This window comes from Simochromis diagramma, unplaced genomic scaffold, assembly GCF_900408965.1.
Source record: "Simochromis diagramma unplaced genomic scaffold, fSimDia1.1 OVJJ01000618.1, whole genome shotgun sequence".
Lineage (NCBI taxonomy): Eukaryota > Metazoa > Chordata > Actinopteri > Cichliformes > Cichlidae > Simochromis > Simochromis diagramma.
Genome location: NW_024387423.1, coordinates 7,417,265 through 7,437,442, shown reverse-complemented (window position 1 = coordinate 7,437,442; position 20,178 = coordinate 7,417,265). Strand labels below are relative to the sequence as shown.

The following is a 20,178-nucleotide window of genomic DNA, read 5'->3' as shown; positions in this document are numbered from 1 at the left end:
AAGCTACTTTAATGTGAAGTGTAAAAAAAATAACAAGCTCAGCATTAATCGCAAATGTTTTTTTGAGCCTGTGTACAGGCCTCTTATAATTACTTTCACTTCAACTGTTAACTTTTTTTGTTCAAAGAGTGCAAACTATCTGAGCTCCTGAACGTACGACAGACCTTGAAGCCCCCGAGATCAACCGTTATTTCAAAGTTTACGTTAATGCTGCATAACATATATGTTTTTTCACACATAAATGTTAATTATTTCTTTTAAGCATAAAATACACACTTTGTTGTCTTGTCTTTCTGGGTGAATGTTAAGAGTTCGTTATAAAAGTGGTTGACGCTAATGAAGCTGCTGTAGTAAAACAGGTGTTCCGCTAATTAAAGGTAATCAGGCGGATTGTTTTACAGGTGTGGCTCTCCAACAAATATAGTACCCCACCTTTAATTATATATATGTATTTGGATGTTGTTAAAACAGATTTATGACAGGATTCCCAGAGGTCCCATTTATCAAAACGCGTCAAATGTGCAAGAGCAGATAATATTCCATACGTACTGTACAACTTGCATGGTATAGTTTGAATTACTGTAAGGCTTCTGTTTTTCACTGATGGGGAAAAAAAAGTTTGAAGTGAATAGATATAAATTAGGCCTTTTTTTTCTTCTCCACAGCAAATGGAAAACTTCATTCTGTACGAGGAGCTTGGGTCAGGCCACAACTCAGTTGTCTATAAAGGAAGAAGGAAGGGCAATCTCAACTATGTTGCCATCAAATGCACTGACAAAACCAAGAAATCCGAGATTACTAACCATGTAGGACAATGTTTGAACTTAGTAGTACATCTGCTAGTTGTATTAGTTTTATATACCAATAACAGAGTTGTTTTTAACAGTCCAAAGAAGGCTGTGATTAGTATTGATATATCTAACTGTCAATCTATTTTCCGCCTGTTAGGGGATGATCTCCCTTTCTGAGGCCATTGCTCCCAGTACACTAGCATATATACAGTGTGCTTTTCATATTGAATAAGATCATGTGAATGATTAGTGCATGATATTTTTAGGTGGAATTTGGCATTGAGCTTTGCCGTAAAAAGCCTGCTTTATAAAAGTGTTCTGATGATTCACTCTTGTATTAGGTACGCCTCACCCAGGATCTGGATCATCCAAATATAGCCAACTTCTACGAGTGGTATGAGACAAGTAACCACCTGTGGTTGGTGGTGGAGCTTTGTACAGGTCAGTCATTATTCCTGGCAGTTGTTATAAACAGTACCCGAATATCAAAGAATATATTTGATGAGAACCACAACTTATAGCAGCTTAAGGCTTAAATTACTTTAATATTTTAAGTTTTTAATAATAAATGTCCTTTCAGAATGCGTTTTTCCCCATTACTCATATATATTCAGTGTTGGTACAGTCTGTAACCACATTTTTTTTTAAGCAGTGCAAGGTGTGTCATTTTTTGTTCTCTTTGTTTTTACCTCATGTGCCAAACTTGCATACAAACATGTGCTGTAAATTTCAGGGGGTTCCATGGAGTCTGTAATTGCCCATGATGGAAGCCTGTCACAAGATGCGGTACGAAGGTTTGGATGGCACTTAGTCAAAGGACTGAAACACATCCATGAGTTAGGAATCATTTTCTCTGACCTGACTCCTGCTAAGGTTTGCACCTGCATTCATCTCTATGTAAGTGTATAACAGTAATGCTACCATCATATATGAATGTTTTAATATTTCTCTTTCTGTTGCTCATAGATCCTACTTGATGGCAGCGGCATTCTGAAGTTTGGTAACTTCTGTCTGTCTAAGGCAGAGGGAGACACGCTGCAGGATTTCCTTACCTTGTTCTCTGCATCTGAGGAGATAGAGGAAGGAGACAGCAATCAGAACACTGACAACTTAAAGAAAAGATTACAAGGTTAGTAATCATGCTGTTTCTGTATGCTATCATTTGTTGACTGTATAAAACCAGCTGATTAGAGATAAGAGAGGCTCTAAAGATATACAGCTGTTAGTAGCTGCTGTTGATCAGATGGAAATGTAAGCAAGGACTTTATGTTGCATCCAGTGCTCTGGGTGTGCAACCTTAGGAGAGGTATTTCACTTAAGGCAATGACAAAAACAAGTCTTGTGTAGGGAATGTTGTTTTGAAATCTTGGTGAGATTAAAAAAAATAGCAGCATAAAAACTTTAAAAAAAAAATTAAAATATGTTAAGACTATACCATATTGTATACTTTATACTATCTGTTTTTTAAACTACTCTGTGTGCATTTATGTATGTATATTTTCAGGTTCTACAGCTTACAGTGCTCCAGAAGTTTTGGAAGGATCAGAAACTAATATGAAGTCTGATCTCTGGTCTCTTGGTTGCATATTATACTACATGTACACCGGTACTGATATGCAAACAGACTCAAACTAATGAAAATACTAATTCTGGCCTGTAATATGTTATACGGTACTGTTCTATATTGTTTTTGTTTCCCAGGTACACCCCCCTTCTTCTCTGACAACTACACTGAATTGAGAGAGATGATCTTGAATAAGGAACCACCACCTCCCAGGCAGACAGGTGACAAACACTTCCTCGCACACCCACATCATTATATACAGACACAGACTCGCACACAAAGATGTCACATTTCATATAGTGTTTGATATTTAGAAAAAAATAGTTTTAACAGATAATTGTTGATTTTATTCTTGTTGTTGTTTGTTTGGTTAATTGTCTTCTTTGTACAGTGGTTTCTGCAGGTCCTCCCTGCCAGGATTTCCAGAGTCTTCTGAAAGGGTTGCTCAACAAAAACCCTGAGAGCAGGTTAAGCTCATACACACACAACAAACACTTACAATTCTGATACAGTTGCTATAGTTTCATCATCTGGATGCTCAAATGCTTCTATAAATCGATGCACATGTTCAGAAGCATTGCTCAGACAGTGGGATTTAATAAATTAATGATCAGTATGAATGAATGAATGCTCAGTGTGCTGAAAACAAAAAATCACCACACCACTACACCACCTGTCTGAACTGACACAAAGCAGTCTGGGTTCATGGAGTCATGCTAGTTATGCCAAAGTCTCACCTTGCCATCTGTGTGCCTTAGCAGAAATTAAAATTCATTATTCATAATCATTAATTTTTCCAGTATTGGGTTGTCCAGTTTTTGTGAGTCTGTTCCCATTGCATTTCTGTTCTTGGCTGATAGGAGAGAACACACATGGTCCTGTTTTGTTGTAGCCCATCTGCCTGGAAGTTGTAAATGTTTTGGATGCTCTTCTGCTCACCCCAGAGTGGTTATCAGAGCTCTTTTCGGCTTTAATGTCAGGTCAGCACACTCTGGCCATTCTCCCGAGATTTTTGTCATTATCAAGGTATTTCTCACGGGGTATTTTTGTTTCTCACTCCAGTTCGACAGAGCTGTGCAGACTGCAGTGAGATCAGTAATTATAGAAATACCCAAACCAACTCGTGTGGCATCAACAGTCATGCCAGAATCATGGTTGGAAATATGGCCTGATCATATTTTTCCCAATTCTAATGACATTAACTGAAGCTTCTGAGTGCTTGCATGATGGATGTTCTGTTATTTAACTGTCCTTTTATTTTGCCAATGCATTGCAAGAAGGACTCCCTTTCTAAATTACAAGAACAAATAAACTTGCAGGCCTGTGTAATGGAGCCAAGTCTGACTTGTAGTTTAGTGTAGTTTGATTTTCTACAAAATTACCAAGAAATTACACAGTACTTAAAAATACAGTATAATACATACAGTATAATACCAGGAATTTAGGCACTACCTAAAATTTTTTATACATGCTTAAATTTACCTACAGTTTAATTATGTTTCTTTTTTTTCTTTTCTTTTTATAAAAAACTGACTTATTAACCCCTTATTCTTGGGAGACTACTTGTAGGTAAATGTAACTACAATGTAATTTCAAATAAAATAATTAAAGTTCCATTTACAGGGGAGTTGCTGTAGTTCCTGGTTGTATTGTAAGGTGTTACTCATAATGGATTTAATTTTTTGATGTATCTTTAGGATGAACTGGCCACAACTGCTGGCTCACCCTTTCTGGAAACAGATTATAAAGGAGGAAGAGGATGCAGAAGAAGGTGAAGAGAAGAATGAAGAAAATGAAGAGGCAGAAAATGTCTGCAAGGAGGTTGTTTCTTGTAGTTTCAGGTAGGATATGTTTTTTCATTTTTTTAATCTGTTTTGATTTTAAAAGTCCAACATAATTACCAGCATTTATTTTCCTTGTTATTTTTGGCTGTCAGTGGGGATGTGAATCGTGTTTGACAAAGGTTGATATCAGAGAATTTAGCTAATAAAGAAACAGCTTGCAGAAAGGGTTCTGTATCGCCATTTTCACTCATGTGCTTCAGCATAGACCTTTTCTTGGCATTATCCGATGGAGCTACATACAAGAACACCGATGTTGGATTAAGTTGAATTGATCTTTAAATTTTCTTTTTTTGCCTGCAATATCTGACTGGATCCATTCAAGAATAGTGCAGATGATAGCTGGGTGCATTCATGAGTAGACTTCATGTGTCCTGCTTTCTGCAGGAAGCACTTTCACTTACACCAACTGACCGAGTAAAACGAGTAGTAAGAACCCGTCTGAACGGAAATACTTCCTTTTTCTCTGATACACGTTAGAAAGGGTAACTTCAGCCAGTGCTCAGACCTGAAAAAGAAAGAAAATGACCATGAAGTCTTTTTAGTTCTCACTACCTCCACAGACACACAAACACATGTGACCTTTTCCATCCGTGGCAAGCAGCGAGCCTTGCCAACAGCCACTTAGCCCTCAGTCAGCTAGCTTATGGGATGTCTGAGAAACTAATATCATCTCTTACAACAACTGACAGGCCATGTGACAGAAGGACTGACAGCCAAAATTCTGTCAACCACACATCCTCTGGAGCCTTGAGCCAAAACCAGACCCTGAATAGTGAAGTCGGAAGGGAGAGAAGAAGAGAAGGAGAACCTGACGATGACTCTAAGTTAACTGGGAGTCTGCAGATGTGCCGCACACTGCAGCCCAATAAGTCATTCACACTAGGTAACAGATTCGTCAAAGTCTGTGTGGTTTAGATTAAGCAACAACATTTAATACTTAGCCACAGTAAGCTACTTAACTTTGAATTTTAATTTTGAACTTTAACACTAGTCATTTTTGTATATATGAACATTGTATATGTGATAGATTCTGTTTTTTTACAATATTTATCTTCAAACCATTAATTAATCATTAATCTGGTTTTATATTCCACTGTTTTGCTTTACCATTTTTTTGTACTAGAATTTGTTTGTGTTTGGTTTTGGTTTGTTGTAGGTCTACATTATACTAGTAGTTTCTATTGTGCAGATCTGATTTCTGCTTATTATGATGTAAGGTTCATCTTTCACCATACCACAAATTTATGTGTCTTTAAGTACACACGTGCTTACTTCTCCAGATAATGTTTCAGACCTGAAGCCAAAGAATGGTTTGGATGAGGACAGCACTGAGGCCATTTTTCTGCTCAGGTATTCTGTACTCACTCTTTCCTAGTTTCCCTTACAGAGTTTTGTTCCTGTTTTCAGTGCACAAGTTTACAGGTAAATTATTCCAGAGGAAGAATGTAAATCTCGTGTCTCAAAAGTGATATGTAAGCTTTGGACTTACTCTTACAGCAGGAACACACCTAGAACGAGTGGTACTCAGATGTCTATAGTAAACCATACATTGCTCTCCATACTCTTCTCTTCCTGTTCTTGTAGCTCCCGTGCCAACTCAATCAGAAACTGCACTTCATCTGACTGTCCAAATCAGAACATTGCACCTCAGGTTACTCTCACTACCAGTAACTGTACTGACACTACACCCTGTGTGAAGGATCTTCTCCACACTGAATTTGATCTCACTGTCACCCCAGTCCTCGACAACCCCAAGGTAAAGGCGTGTAATTATATGATATGATGGCTGTTTCATATTTCTTTTTTAAATTCATTAAAATACATCTGTCGAACCTCTGTTAGTCTTTAAGTCTTCTTAGTGGGAAACTTTCTTGCTCCTTCTTACATTACATAAGAATAAGACATTTATTAACAACCTTTACTAGCAATGTAGAAAAAATGGCTACAATTGACTATTTTGAGCTCTCTTTAACAGATTTTGAAGAACACACCTGTGCGATATGATCCTAAAACCCTATGTGTACCTGCATATTCAGGTATGTTTTTTGAGCTGGCACAAAGTCAGTTTAGTGTCCTGAAAAAAAGCAAAAAAGTATCTTAGTGTATTGTCCCTGGTTTTATCTTGAATCCTCTCTATTTTCCTGCAGGTGAGAAGCTACAGTCTCTGAGTGATGAAGAGTGGACTGTCTTTCTATCACAGCTTTGTTCATCCATTGAAGAACAGAGCCACTCCACTTCCACGGCCACTCGATCCAAACTCAACCTCCTGTGCTACCTCGGCTGTGTGGTTGGACATACAGTTATCGCTAACAGGCTGATTAACTCAAGACTGGTAGGAAAACATATTTGTTTTAGACTCCTGTTGAAATATGATCTGCTGGGTGGGTTTCTTGAGAACAGTTGCATAACTGTGCAGCTTAATAGAATGTATTTAATATCTCAACCCTACATGACAGCAAGGGATCCTTAGTGTTAGCTGAGGAAGATTATAGTTGGAAATCTTTCCACTGGCATGTCTACAATTGAATATTTATAATGAGCTATTGTTTTCCAGTTTGTTCATTTTCTACTGACCTTGTGCTGTCTTTTTTGTCTGTTTGTTTGCCCTGTCAACAGAGAACTTCAGTAAGAGGATGTAGGTGTGTGGGTCATGCTTTTGCTCCCAGCTAGTCATTAGTCAAGTGGGAGTCATTAGTACCGCACAAGGATGCAGTTTCATAGAATTATTCAGGGCTCAAATAAAGATACCTCTTTCAATCTGATTTTGGGCACAGAGTTCCTGAAAAAAATGTAAGATTAAGATTAACTAAAGCACAGGAAAATTATATTTAGAATGTTTTTTATTTACGGTATTATTACTGATATAACCATACTTTTTCTATCTGTAATTAAATAAAGTAATGATAATTGTTTTTTATACGGCTCATCTTTTCCACTCAACAATTTGAATTTGAAAAAAGTTAATTTCTTTTTACTAAAACACCGAACACTCTCATTAACAATCCTTTTAGAAGTCACAATGAACTTAGATTCCATGCTTTGTGGCAATATATCATCATTTTCTACATATTTACATTGTTTGCTATCCTTTTCCTGCTTTCTGTCACTCTAATTTCCTCAATCCTTCATTCAGCTTCTAGTTTTGGTCCACCTGTTGCGACAAGCTCCTAACTGGGACATGTAAGTATACAATGTATGTTTGTTCTATAAACAGGGGACACTGTAACATTGCTTTTTTTAAAGTGCTAATTTCTGATGTGGCAAAACATTATGATTAAAGAAAAGCTACTGAATAATTAGAAGAAGCACGATTCTACATCCTCTCCCAATTGCTTTTTTTAACATTGTTTTATGAACTGCAGTTCCTATGATTATATCTAGAGTGGTTAAGCATGCGCTAAGAAATTTGATGTTTATACATTTTCTTTGCTTTGTGTTGTGTTTTTCTTCTAAGGATGCTGGAAAACTTAAACACCATGACCAGTTTTATAAAATCAGTAACTGAAAATGTTTTTAAAAAATCCTGAGTTGATATCCAAGCTGAAAATTCACAATTAACATAATAAATAAAAATGAAAAATGCTTTGCAGACGGAGCAAGGTTCTCAGAGTGATGGGACTACTGGCTCTGCACTGTAGTGACCTTGGATTGGACAGTCCTGTTTCTGAGGTCAGGAATATACACACATACTAAATAGAGTTACGCTTATTTCCTTTAGATTTTTTTATTTCCATGTATTCATTTATTTATTTACTTAGGGAGAACAGCTACTGCTCATTTGCTCATTTTTTTTAACCTTAACCTAACACAATTTTCAAATGTTAGTATAAAATTTATACTAGGGCTCCTAGCTAATTGTCACAATTGTGTAGGTGTGCCAACACAGATTTAAAACCCCAAGACATTATCAATGCAATTATATAGATATTTTATTTATGGAATTTTATTTATTTATTATGTATTAGAAATAAAAGTGTAACACTGGCAACTATAGAAAGAGCAAAACAGTCATTTTATTTCAGACAAGTTATTTAATGCGCTGAGTAACCAAAAAATTGAGAAGTCCTGTTCTCTTCAAAATGTTTCATGATCCTCAGACCTGCAGTACAAATTTACACCACAATGTGGCAGTAAATACCAGAAAGAGCACATTTATTGATATAAAAATGTAAATTTATCCACAACAAAATACATAAAGGTTGATTTAGCATGTCTTGCTTAATTTTATTGTGCATGTGGCCATAATTAGTACTTTTGTTTAGAGGCATGCCAACAATAATAAAAGCTTTTAGCTGAGGAAGGAGGAAAAAAACTGTCCTGAAACAAGATGTAGAAATACTTTATAGTACCAGTATTTACCAGCTGGTGGCGTTAAAAAGCTACAAGACAACCATAGCCTGTGTACAGTAAATAGGAACTTTAGAGATATCTTGCGCTCTCTTGCTTCTGCTCACTCTCGCTCTCTCTCTCTCTCTCCCTCTCTCTCTCACTTTTGCTCTCATCAGTTCAGTTAAATTCAGAGTGGCTATACTGGCACGGTGCTTCGGAAAAAAATATTGCCAAAATAATTTGAGTGTACACAATAACAGTAGTATAAATATTTATACAATTTATTCAATCAAGTATAAAGATAGATATATAACTGTTATGTATCAGTCTATGATATATCATTTTTGTGTGTCTGTGTTTGTGTCTGGATGAATCCATGTAATGTGTGTGTTTTGGTCATTCAGGGACCCTTGGGTGTGCCTCGCTCCTCGCCAAAGGAGTGTATATATAATATAAAGAGTTGAAGTACTTACTGTAAACATTGCTGTTTCATTAAACATTAGAAATTGTAGGAGGACGTGTATCTCTGCCCACTCAACTCCACTCTACACAAAGAGTGACCACTAATGTACTTAGTTAAGATTGTTATTGGTGTGGTTCTAACCGTGGAGTAGATATTCTGCCATAATTTCTTTTGAAATTGGCCAGCTCTACTTCGACTTTTTTTCTTTTCTTTCTAATGTTTGAAAATGGTTTCTTGACATAATTTGGGGAACTGATTGGTGCTTGGAAAGCAGTGTTGTTGTGATAATAGCCAGAAAATGTCTGAGAGGGAGCCATTAATCTCAGCCCCAGCTCACACAAGGGACTCTTTTCTGGGCTCATCTTTTAGTTTTGGAGGGCTTTGGACTAGAGGGTGTCTGAGGGCTAGATTTGAGGTGATTAATAAATTGGAGTGTTCAATTTTTAATTTTAATTTTCAATGGATGTCTGCCTCATTCTGCTCTGCATCCATTTGTGGCTGTTTTTCTGTGTACATGTGCAGTAAAGTGCATCTGCAGGACTATACATGTAAACAATTCATTTTTTTCTCATAATTACTGTGGTGACTCAGTGGAGCCTTTACTTTACTGTCTTACAACAAAAATTGACTGGTTAACACTTTAGCTGAAATTTGGAACTCAAATGAGGAATCAAATTTGCTTTTAATTGCATTTACAGCTTAAGCTTTTTTCTTTTAGTGTATTTACTGCCACGTTGAAACTCCCTGATGCTGTAATGCTCATACCAAAACAGACTTCCCTCTAGTCACTAAGAGACTGGAATCAGCACATTGATTCTAAAAAATAAATACTTAATTTTCAGCTATGACAATCACTTTTCATCAAGTTAAAAGGTTTGGTTTGTCAAAGTGAAATGAGCATATATATGTTCAATAGTACAGTGGTTTAGGTGAAAGATTTTAATGGGTCATCCATAAACAACATTTAGTGACCTTTTTTATGAATGTGCCTATGCACATGCTAGAGCAGGTCATCTACTGATCATCTACTGATACTGGTGGTTTGATTCCTGGCTTCCCCTAGTCTGCATGCCTCTTGGTCAAGATACTAACCCCAAATTGCTCTCCGATGCATCTCTCGGAGTATGAATGTGTGTGTGAATGTTAGTTAGAAAGCACTAAGAAAATGTGCTTGTTTGAATGGGTGAATGCACATGTTGTGTAAAGTGCTTTGAGTGCTCAGAAGAGTAGAAAAGCGCTATATAAGAACCAGTCTATTTACCATTTACTGAGTCATCACCGCGATATACAAAATGGACGACTTTGGCATCGCAGTTTCTCTTTAGTGAATTGTTAAAAACCAATGATGAGTGGAAAAAAAAATCAGCTACTAATGACAAGGATAACAAAAAGCATTATATAAATAATCTTTGTGTCCGTAGTCGTGTGTCCATCTATAGACGCAGCAGAGGTGTTTTGTGTGTTTCTGCAAGTGTGCTTTTTTTTTTTTTAAACCATGTTTATGCGAGGACTCAGCAGGGGTCTCTTTTATGATATTTTGTGTGTGTGTGTGTGTGGGGGGGGGGGGGGGTTGTTTGTTTGTTTTTTTTTCCTTCTTTTGGTGCTTCTGTGTTTGTGTTTGTCCTTATGTTATAGTGATGCTAACAGATGACCAATAAAAGATTTTTTTTTCTCTGGTGTGTGTGTTTTCTCAGCAGGGGTCCTCTCACTGATATTCTGCTAATCAGAGTTTTGGGGCTGGGCTTAGTTACCATGGTAGCTGCTATATGCTTTCATTACTCTTCAATAGACACACTCGTCTGTCTCTCTTCCTGTCTCACTGTTCTTTCTTCCTGTCCTGTTTGTTTCTCTTTTGTCTTTCTACAGTGAGTCTGTCATTGTCCTTCAGCCGTCAAATAGAATTAAATGAAAAATAAATGTTTTGTTTTAATGTTACTAATGCATGTTTCTTGCTTTCTTAATGTGAGATAGAGAAGCTGTGCTTTCAAAATCCACTACACATGATCTTCCCCAGATTTTCTGGGAGTTTTGCCACAAAAGCTTGAACTGTGAAGGGTTATAGGAAAGCAATGAATTTTAAAAGCTCACAGCAATCCTTAAGAAGACATATTCAAAGGGTAATGGCTCAACAAAGACATTTCTGGATTTCTAAATATCCTTTGTAAAAAAAGAAAAAAAAAGTTTGGACCGACTGTGTTGTGTAATTATGTTAAGACTGATTTTGATTAAAGTTAAAACTGAAATCTACAGTGCCGTCTGGATACTCTTATGGGTAAACAATATAAAAGTCTTGTTTCCTAGAGATATTTGGTGAATGTGTTTTTAGATGCTGTGATAATCTGTGCCTCACATTGTTAGTATAAGATATGTGATCCATTAATCTGAATTTAGCCGTGCAACAAACTGACAAACAGGTGTGCGCCCGCCTTTCACGCTGTGACAGCTGGGATTGAAATCTGGTGTACTGATTTATAAGTCAGTCTCCTCTGTCACCGCTTTATGGGCTTGTATTACCTATTAATTCTGGCTGTCTTCAGTCTTCTATAAGGCTAATAGTCCACCGCAGTAACTGGTCATTGCACTGTTTATTTTGTGTGTGTGTGTGTGTGTGTGTGTGTGTGTGTGTGTGTGTGTGTCTGCGTTGTTGTTTATGTGTGTTAATTAAGTGCATGGGTTTGTATTTCCTTGTGTGCATTAATGTGCATAGTTTTCACCTGGAGTGCTGATGCTGAGATAATTGTAAGGTGTTCTCTGGGAATTATTTTTTATATGTCTTCATGTAGGCTTTTTTTTTTCTCTACCTCTCCCCTCTCCCTGAGTGCAGCTGCTTGACCAGTTTCTAACACACCCCAGCATATTAATTCCCAACCTTTTCCATTTAGAAATTGTTAGTGGTTTGATCTCACTAAGGGAGTGAGAGAGAAGATTGGAAAATGGCAAAATACAATCGCTTGAGTGTAACTGTAGTGAAACTTTCTGTGGGAGAGAACATGATAATCTGTCACACTACCTCACCCTAAAATGGACAGACAGAACAACATAGCTAACAGACAGGATTGGTGAAAGAGCTGTAATAGAATCACAGCAGGCAAATTTAAAATGGAAGAGAAGGAGAAAATGTGTTCAACAATACAGAAATGATACAAAACTGGGAGAGAATGGAAACAATGGAAAAAATAAAGAAGAAAGCAGGAACAACAGAGGAATGAGGCAGAACTTGCATCAGATCACAGAGGGGGAAAAGCTGGCAGTAATGCTAATGTCAGGAAGCAGCCAGCCAGAAAGGCTGTGTTTGCATATAATTAAGTCTGTGTGTGTGTTTACATCTGAGTTCAATGGGATTTTTTTTTTTTTTTTGTATTTAATGTATATCCCATCCATGCTTCTGTTTTCTTAACTCTGCCCCCCTGAACTGGATGAATAGAGGGCCTTGAGCATATCCATCCTCTAAGTCATGAAATACACCCTGGACATGTTTCCAGCCTTTCACAGGGCTATAGATATACCAATTATGTCTTATTCCAGCAGCTAATAATCTTGTCCTTACTTAAAAGGTAAACCATAATATTATCTTTTAACTCCATACACAAAGTATTTTGTTACACATTTTTGCTGTTTGTTTGTTTGTTTTTTACATTATACAACTTATACAACAGTTTATTGCCCAAGGAGTATTTGATGTGAGAGCAGTGTCCCTACTGTAAAAACCAACCTCAGTGCTGTAAACCTGTTGACCTCATCACTCATTTTTTCTCAAAGTCAAGCTGGTGGATTTGTTTGGGAAGATCCAACCTGAGCATCACTCTGGGTCCTGCAGCCTTTCACTACTGGCTTTGTGTTAACCTCATAGAAGAAGTGACAATATTGCATTTGCAGGTTCTTTCAAAGAACATCAGTGGATAATTGTTCAGCTTTACTAAAACAAACAGTTGTTAAATGTTTTTCAGGTTAGCATGACATTGTTGCCGTTTTAGTCATCAAATTCTAAATAATATGCATGTCTTCGTTCCTCAAAAGTTGTAGACCAGGTTTTTGTTGACTACAACACAGGCAGCTCCTGGTAGATTTGGACTATAATCCTAAACAGTGGGACAGCTTTGCAGGCTTTGAAATTATGATCTCTGTACACAGTGGCCTTAGTGACTTTGACAAAATCAATTTTCCTGTTTTTCCTTAATATTTTTAGTTGATTGCGTTCATGAATTAGATATTTGGTTTTAGCTAAGCTTTTTGTATTTGCTACCTCAACTTAAAAATAATGTTAGAATATAAGAGATTTGAAGTTGAAATTTTTATGTGCTAGCAGAGCATTTCCAAGCTTCTGGTGATGTCTCTGGGTAATACAGATGCCCCTGGCTTGTATTAAAAAATAGAATATGTCCAGCCCTAGGGAAATATATAAATGTACAATGAATTGTAATTTTATTGTGCAGATAGTTTTTTTTAAATTATTATTATTGTTATTATTGTTTTTTAAATTTTCATGTGATTGAACTTTAATTGAAAATAGAAGTACTATTGAAAGTGTTTGTCATGCTCTTTGCAGGCTGTGTCCACACTAACAGACCTGCTGAGGGATAATCTAAGGAACAGTAAAATAAAACGGCTCCTGCTGCCACCACTCGCGGAGTTCCTCTACCTCATCTCCTCTCAGGTACACTTTGAATGTCAGAAGCCAACGTGAAGAGACATTTTTAAAGAGATAGATATGTTGCAGTTTATTGAAACATGATTATGTTTCCAAACACGTCTATAGAAGTCGGTCCACATGCATACTTGCTTTAGGCATGAAAAGGGCACTCATTGCAGGAGGTTGCATAAGTGGCAAGAACATTACTCATTTTTTTAACACTCATTCTTTGTGAAGTAGATTTTTCCTTGATTAGAAGAGGTATAACAGAAGAGGAGCTGTTAATAGAAATGTTATTTGGCATTTTTGTCAAGAAGAAATCAGCAGATTGGGGCAGGTGCATTTCTTACTGTTTGATTTTATTATTTTTTTTACCGTTAACCTGCGATTAAAGTCTGTTTTCCATACACCATTGTTAAGACTAATGCATGAAGGTCTTTAATTAGTCTCAGACAAATTCTCTTAATATTGTTCTACATACTAGACAAGGCAGTGGCATATTATGTCATTAAATGACCCGAACAATTATGTTAATACAAGCAGTAAGGAATACAATGAAAGAAATGATTCACTGGCTGCTCACCTTGCTGTTAACTTTAAGTGGCTGTGAATGTGTCATATCATCTTTCGCCAATAGTTCAGCAGTGAAATTGATTTCTTCAGTTAATAAGTAAAAATGAACACAGAATTGATGCCACAAGTAAGACTGTTTGTTATTTCTTCAGTGGTAATGTTCAGCTTTAGGTGAAATGAATGAAAGTACTCTGTCATCAGGTAATAGACTTTATATCTACACACTAACTAAATTCAGTTGGAATTTAATTGACCCCCAGCCCTGAGAATTAGAGCGAAGGGGGCCTTGTTTGACTTCATTACCAGGGGCACTACCAATTTATTGCCAGTTAAGCTAATTTACTCAGGCAGGTCAATTAAGCATAAGATTTTTATTTACTCAACTGATGGATAACCTTTAAAAATCAATCCGCCCACCTGATTGCACACATTATTCTCTGAAACCTTAAACAATCTCATTGCTGTGTCGAAGCTCCTAATAAATTGGCTCTTAAGCTCCTGCAGGAATTGTGTTTGTCCACTGATGCAAATGTGTTCTAGCTCCCACAGAGATCATCTAACCAGCAATTTAAACGTATACATTTTCATTTAGTTATAGTAAAAAATGATCTTATATCAACTTACCATCCCTAAGATGCTCTGTAATGTAGTGTCTTTAGTGTTACTGAAATTTTAGTGCATCCATCTATCTATCTATCTATCTATCTATCTATTAGGGGTGCAACGATACACAAAATTCACGGTTCGGTTCGATACTTTGGTGTCGCGGTTCAATATTTTTTCGATACAAAAAAATGTTCATGCCTTTTTAATTCGTCATTTATTAAAATTATAAATATATATATTTAACTCAAAAGTATAGTTTTTAAATTTAATGTTGCTGAAACAACAAAATAATAATAAAAAAAAATCTATCTGATCGAGAAATCACTCATCTTTGGAAAAGAGAGTTTATTACAGAGAAATGGCTCTTTCCAAAATAAAAGCTATACTATACGCTTCTTCTGGGCTATATTCTCAGCAGCATATTAAACATATCAGGTCCCCATAAGGAGAATCATGTGCTAACGGCTGTCTAAATGACTCGGGTAAAGTTTGTAGCATGCGTGCTTGTTGTTTTTGTCTGCTTCCACTTGTCTTTGCACTAGGATGATGTCGGAGTAAATGTGCAGTCATATTCGTTGTGTTCCCACTAGTGCTGTCAGCGTTAATCTCGTTAAAATGACATTAACGCCATAACGCCGCAAATCTCCGTTAACGAGTTACCGCGGATCGCCCCGTGCGTGGGGCTGGACGGCGTCAACACGTTAACGAGCTAACTGCGCTAACGCACTAGTTCCCACCAATGTAATTGAGCATTGCGTGGCACATCCGACATACTGTTTTACTTTTGTCCATGACGCGCTTACCATCAGGGTCATACGTCACATGAAAACCAAGATAGTTCCAAACGCCAGATCTGAATGAGGGTGGGGGAGGTTCAATTTCGGGTAGCGTTACATATGTACATACATACGATACATATGCGTACCGAACCGAAAGCACTGTATCGAACGGTTCAATATTGATCCGAGTGCAATATTGCACCCCTAATATATATATGTATATATATATATATATATATATATATATATATGTATATATATATATATATGTGTGTATATATATATATATATCTTATGTATCTGTGTGTATCTCTACTCTATATATCTATCTCTATATATATTATATCTATTATATATCTGTCTATCTATATCTGTATCTGTATCATCTGTCTATATTATCTATCTTATATCTCTATCTGTATCTATGTATGTATATGTATGTATATATGTGTATATATATATATATATATATGTATGTATATATGTATGTATATATACTAGTGTCTTAGCGCAGTTAGCTCGTTAACGTGTTGGCCGTCTAGCCCCACGCACGGGGTGATCAGGGGTAGCTCGTTAACGGATATTTGCTGTGTTGTGGCGTTAACGTCATTTCAACGAGATTAACGCTGACAGTACTAGTGGGAACACAACGAATATGACTGCACGTTTACGCCGACATCATCCAAAGACAAGTGGAAGCAGACAAAAACAACAAGCATGCATGCTACAAACTTTACCTGAGTCATTTAGACAGCCGTTAGCACATGATTCTCCTTATGGGGACCTGATATGTTTAATATTGTGGCGAGCTCAGACAAGGTGGAGACGGAGGTATCGTTTGGTCTTGCTTCCCGTGAGCTAGCCAGGGAGCACAGCCGTTTATTGACATCTGCAGAAGAACACTGCCGCTAGCTAACTGCTCAGCGCGGCAACCGCACAGCAACAACAACAACACCACACAGGGCGCCCTCTGACCCCGGAAGGACACACCGTCGCAGCGAGAGGGCGTCACCTGTCACTATGGCAACATAAACAAAACATAACTGTACAAACAGAACCCCGAGCAGCCCTGACCCGCTACAATATGCTGCTGAGAATATAGCCCAGACGAAGCGTATATTATAGCTTTTATTTTGGAAAGAGCCATTTCTCTGTAATAAACTCTCTTTTCCAAAGATGAGTGATTCCTCAATCAGATACAGGGCTCGCAAAATTGCTAGCCCGACGTCCCGGGGCTAGCGATTTTTCCAGTCGGGCTACCAAAATCTATCTCTGCCCTGCCCGTCGGGCTATTGTAGGAAGGAAAAATATATGTCAATGCTTTTGCATTCTTTCGAAAATGTAGCTGGGTAATTATGTCATTGGCATCGGTGAGCCACTGTCAATATGTGACATATTGAAATCACGTTTGAATTTGCGCTTGTTTTTTGCTTTCACTTTGCAATCGCGCAAACTGTGTATAGAGAGCGACAGCACTGATTGGTGAGTGATGATAATTTGCGCACCAATTCCTCTGACATCGTCTTATCAATCGTTAGCTTACTATGCAAACATGACAAGTGAAATCTCCTGCAGCTTAAACATGTGAGAGGTTGATCGCGCAGAGAATCGCTGAGCGTTATGTGAGTGCGTGTGTAAAAGCAGCACGATATATATTTTAGTTCTGCTGAGCCAAATAAGACAGGTCAGGGTGAAGAAGTGACAGCCAAAGAAAAGCTTACCACAAAACGGAGAAGTTATGACAAATCAGACTATAAGGCAAAAAGAAAGTGCAGCTTTATGGTTTCATGGACAAAAGAATTTCTGTGGCTGCAATATGACGAGCTAAATAACCAGGGCTGCACATAAGTGGTCCACAGGTGCGTATTCGCTGTCAAAATAAAAAACACGCACAACGGTTAGGGTTAAATTTAAAAACTGTACTTTTGAGTTAAAATATATATTTATAATTTTAATAAATGACAAATTAAAAAGACATGAACATTTTTTTGTATCGAAAAAATATCGAACCGTGACACCAAAGTATCGAACCGAACCGAACCGTGAATTTTGTGTATCGTTGCACCCCTAATATATACATATACATATATATATGTATACACATATATCGCAAACTGCAGAGTTGTCAGAGGAACATTATATAATGTATATTGCCTCAGATTTCTGCAGAAATTTGCTATGCAATCACCCAAAGCCCTTATTAGAGTGTGGGAGGCACATACATTCAGTTTAGTTATTATATATACTACAAAAGTTAATTTAATCTAGGCCTGGTGATATGAAATTGTATTTTTCAATGGTTCTGGCTGTCCTTGATGCACCATCAAGACTGAAATGGTCACGTTTATCTTTTCAAAACTCAGTTTCTCTTGAATGCAGCGTAAATACATAAAGTTTTTGGTGGGTATATTCATTGTCTTGAAAAGTCACAAACTAATTCAAGTGTTTCAAATTAACTTCTTTTTGGTTTCATGATGTTGAGTGCATATATCCACAACATTTCTCTGAGTCAACTTCTTTAAAAGGACCCCTCCATGAAAACGTGTTTTAACCTTGACGTTTTTTCATTCCATGCCAGTTTAAGAATTAGATCTCCAAAAACACAGTTGTTTTTTTATTTGGACTGTTTTTAGAGTCTCAAGGTTGGTGGTCTGATGATCTGATAGGTTTTCTGCTTAGTGTCAGCTACATTGCTTCCTGTGTTCTTGAGGCTAGATATACCCTTGAAAAAAAACCCCACCATAAAAACCTGTATCCTTATTGGGCTTTACAAGGATGAATTAACATATTATCAGACTGATTTTAAATAGTAAGTAAAATTGGGTGTTTTGTTGTCTCATGCTGTCAGCTAACAGTACACGACTGTCTTTAACACCTTAATGAATAGTTAAGTTAATTTAGCAGCATTAGTGAAAGCAAATGTCTTAATTACAAACAGTTCAGATGAAAATCCTTCATGGGATCTGAGCTCTACCAGCCATGTGGACCCACTTTGTCTCTATAATGGCAGGAGAAACAGTTTGAGTAATGTGGAATGGCTCTGTAAGTGTCCCCTGGTAAAATGATCTTCTTTACTCTCCTGCAGCCCCAGTCAATGACAACGATTAGCTATAGCCTCCAGTGCTGACTTTATCCTCAAGGTTAGATGTAGCCTAGAGCCTATACAATTGCAATGGAACAGAGAATTGTTTGACAAAAAAAAAAAGTTGAATTATTGTTGAATTTATCTCAATTTTGTGGATTTTAAGACAGTTAGTAAGACAATATAAATGTAAAGCCTATTTTGTCAGGATAAGAAGTAAATGGTAAACATATGATCATGTGAATAACTGAAAATACAGTGGCAACATTTTTGATGACTGAACATTCACAGGAAAAAATACCATACTAGATTTCCCAGATTAATATAAAATACATGATAATTTCAGGATTATTCAGAATTATGTGTGAGTTTATGGTTTGACAGAGCAACCAAAACCATCAGCCTAGTCCATAGGAAGTTGTAACACATTATTTCAACTATTTTTTTAAATGTCATTTACTACTAATACTAATAGATAACAGATTGTTTCTTAAATAGTCAATGAAAAAACACTATTTATAATACTCACATGTACCTTGTTCCTATATTTTTAAAATATTTTGATGGAAAAAGTCTTAATTTGAGTATTGGAAATGCAGTTAAGTAATAAAGATGCCCTGGCTCCTTTTGCACCCTTTTCTTACCCTTTCCTCAACTCCTCTCTGCTGCACTCCGCATCTCCTACACTCTGCCTTTCTCTGACTCCCACTCTACTCCTCCACTGCCCCCCTCCTCCCTTTACTGTATCCCCTCCATCTCTCTTCTCTCACCCTTTCTCCCTCTCTTTTCTATGCCTCTCTATCAGGAGAAGAAGAGAGGCTCCCCAGAGGGACTGTGGTTCGTTCCCGCTGCCGCCTACACTGGCTTAATGAGGAGCCTGCGGGAAGGGGTGAGTGTCTCTGTGTATGTCTGCGTGTGTCTGTTTGTCTGTGCCTGTGTAGCTGTGACTAAGTCTCTCTCACTGTGTGTGTGTGTGTGTGTGCGCAAGAGTGTGTGGCAGGGGATCCCTGTGAACTGTAATGATGAGGCAGCTGTGGGGGCCTAAAGCGTTGTTTGCCAGCTGCAAGTCAAGGGCATGCAGAGCAGTCACACACACACACACACACACACACATGTGCGCATTCGCACTCTTACCTGCATCAAACACAACCCTTTACTGCTCAGCAGTCTGACCTCAGCAGCAATTAGGACCCTCCAGACACACATATACAGTAGATGGAGCAGAAACACAAGTAGAAATGTAGATACTTCTTTCCTTTTTGCAATTTTTTCTTTCACTTTTTTCTTTTTCTGTCTTATTTCATCCCTTTTTCTTACTTTGCCTTTTACATTACTGTGTGTTTTTTTTTAAAGTGAACTTATAAGACTGTATTTGATTTGACACTAAAATAAAGATTAGAAATGGGCTTGTGCTTTTTGAAGCATGTCTATTAAGAAAGTGCTCCCACATCACATAAAGAAATATACAGTGTTTGTCTTTCTAGTATTTTTACACGGTGACCTTTTCCCACGGATTA

The 20,178-nt window shown here is 37.2% G+C and overlaps 1 protein-coding gene across 4 annotated transcripts in view; it reads left to right on the top strand.

Moving 5' to 3' along the window:
• Positions 1–20,178, top strand: part of ulk4 (unc-51 like kinase 4) — an 83,182-nt gene that overhangs the window by 87 nt on the left and 62,917 nt on the right. For 3 of the 4 annotated variants that reach the window (XM_040012750.1, XM_040012747.1, XM_040012746.1), the window contains exons 1-18: positions 7–564; positions 666–806; positions 1,133–1,232; positions 1,525–1,664; positions 1,758–1,920; positions 2,296–2,397; positions 2,493–2,576; positions 2,747–2,822; positions 4,053–4,196; positions 4,889–5,082; positions 5,480–5,549; positions 5,784–5,955; positions 6,175–6,235; positions 6,347–6,531; positions 7,333–7,379; positions 7,790–7,868; positions 13,538–13,645; positions 19,467–19,550. In XM_040012750.1, coding sequence (XP_039868684.1) covers positions 457–564; positions 666–806; positions 1,133–1,232; positions 1,525–1,664; positions 1,758–1,920; positions 2,296–2,397; positions 2,493–2,576; positions 2,747–2,822; positions 4,053–4,196; positions 4,889–5,082; positions 5,480–5,549; positions 5,784–5,955; positions 6,175–6,235; positions 6,347–6,531; positions 7,333–7,379; positions 7,790–7,868; positions 13,538–13,645; positions 19,467–19,550 — 2,058 coding nt within the window. In that variant the 5' untranslated portion in view covers positions 7–456. Of the gene's footprint in view, positions 1–6; positions 565–665; positions 807–1,132; positions 1,233–1,524; positions 1,665–1,757; positions 1,921–2,295; positions 2,398–2,492; positions 2,577–2,746; positions 2,823–4,052; positions 4,197–4,888; positions 5,083–5,479; positions 5,550–5,783; positions 5,956–6,174; positions 6,236–6,346; positions 6,532–7,332; positions 7,380–7,789; positions 7,869–13,537; positions 13,646–19,466; positions 19,551–20,178 lie in introns of those variants that run through there. The other variant, XM_040012748.1, reaches the window with a different exon arrangement.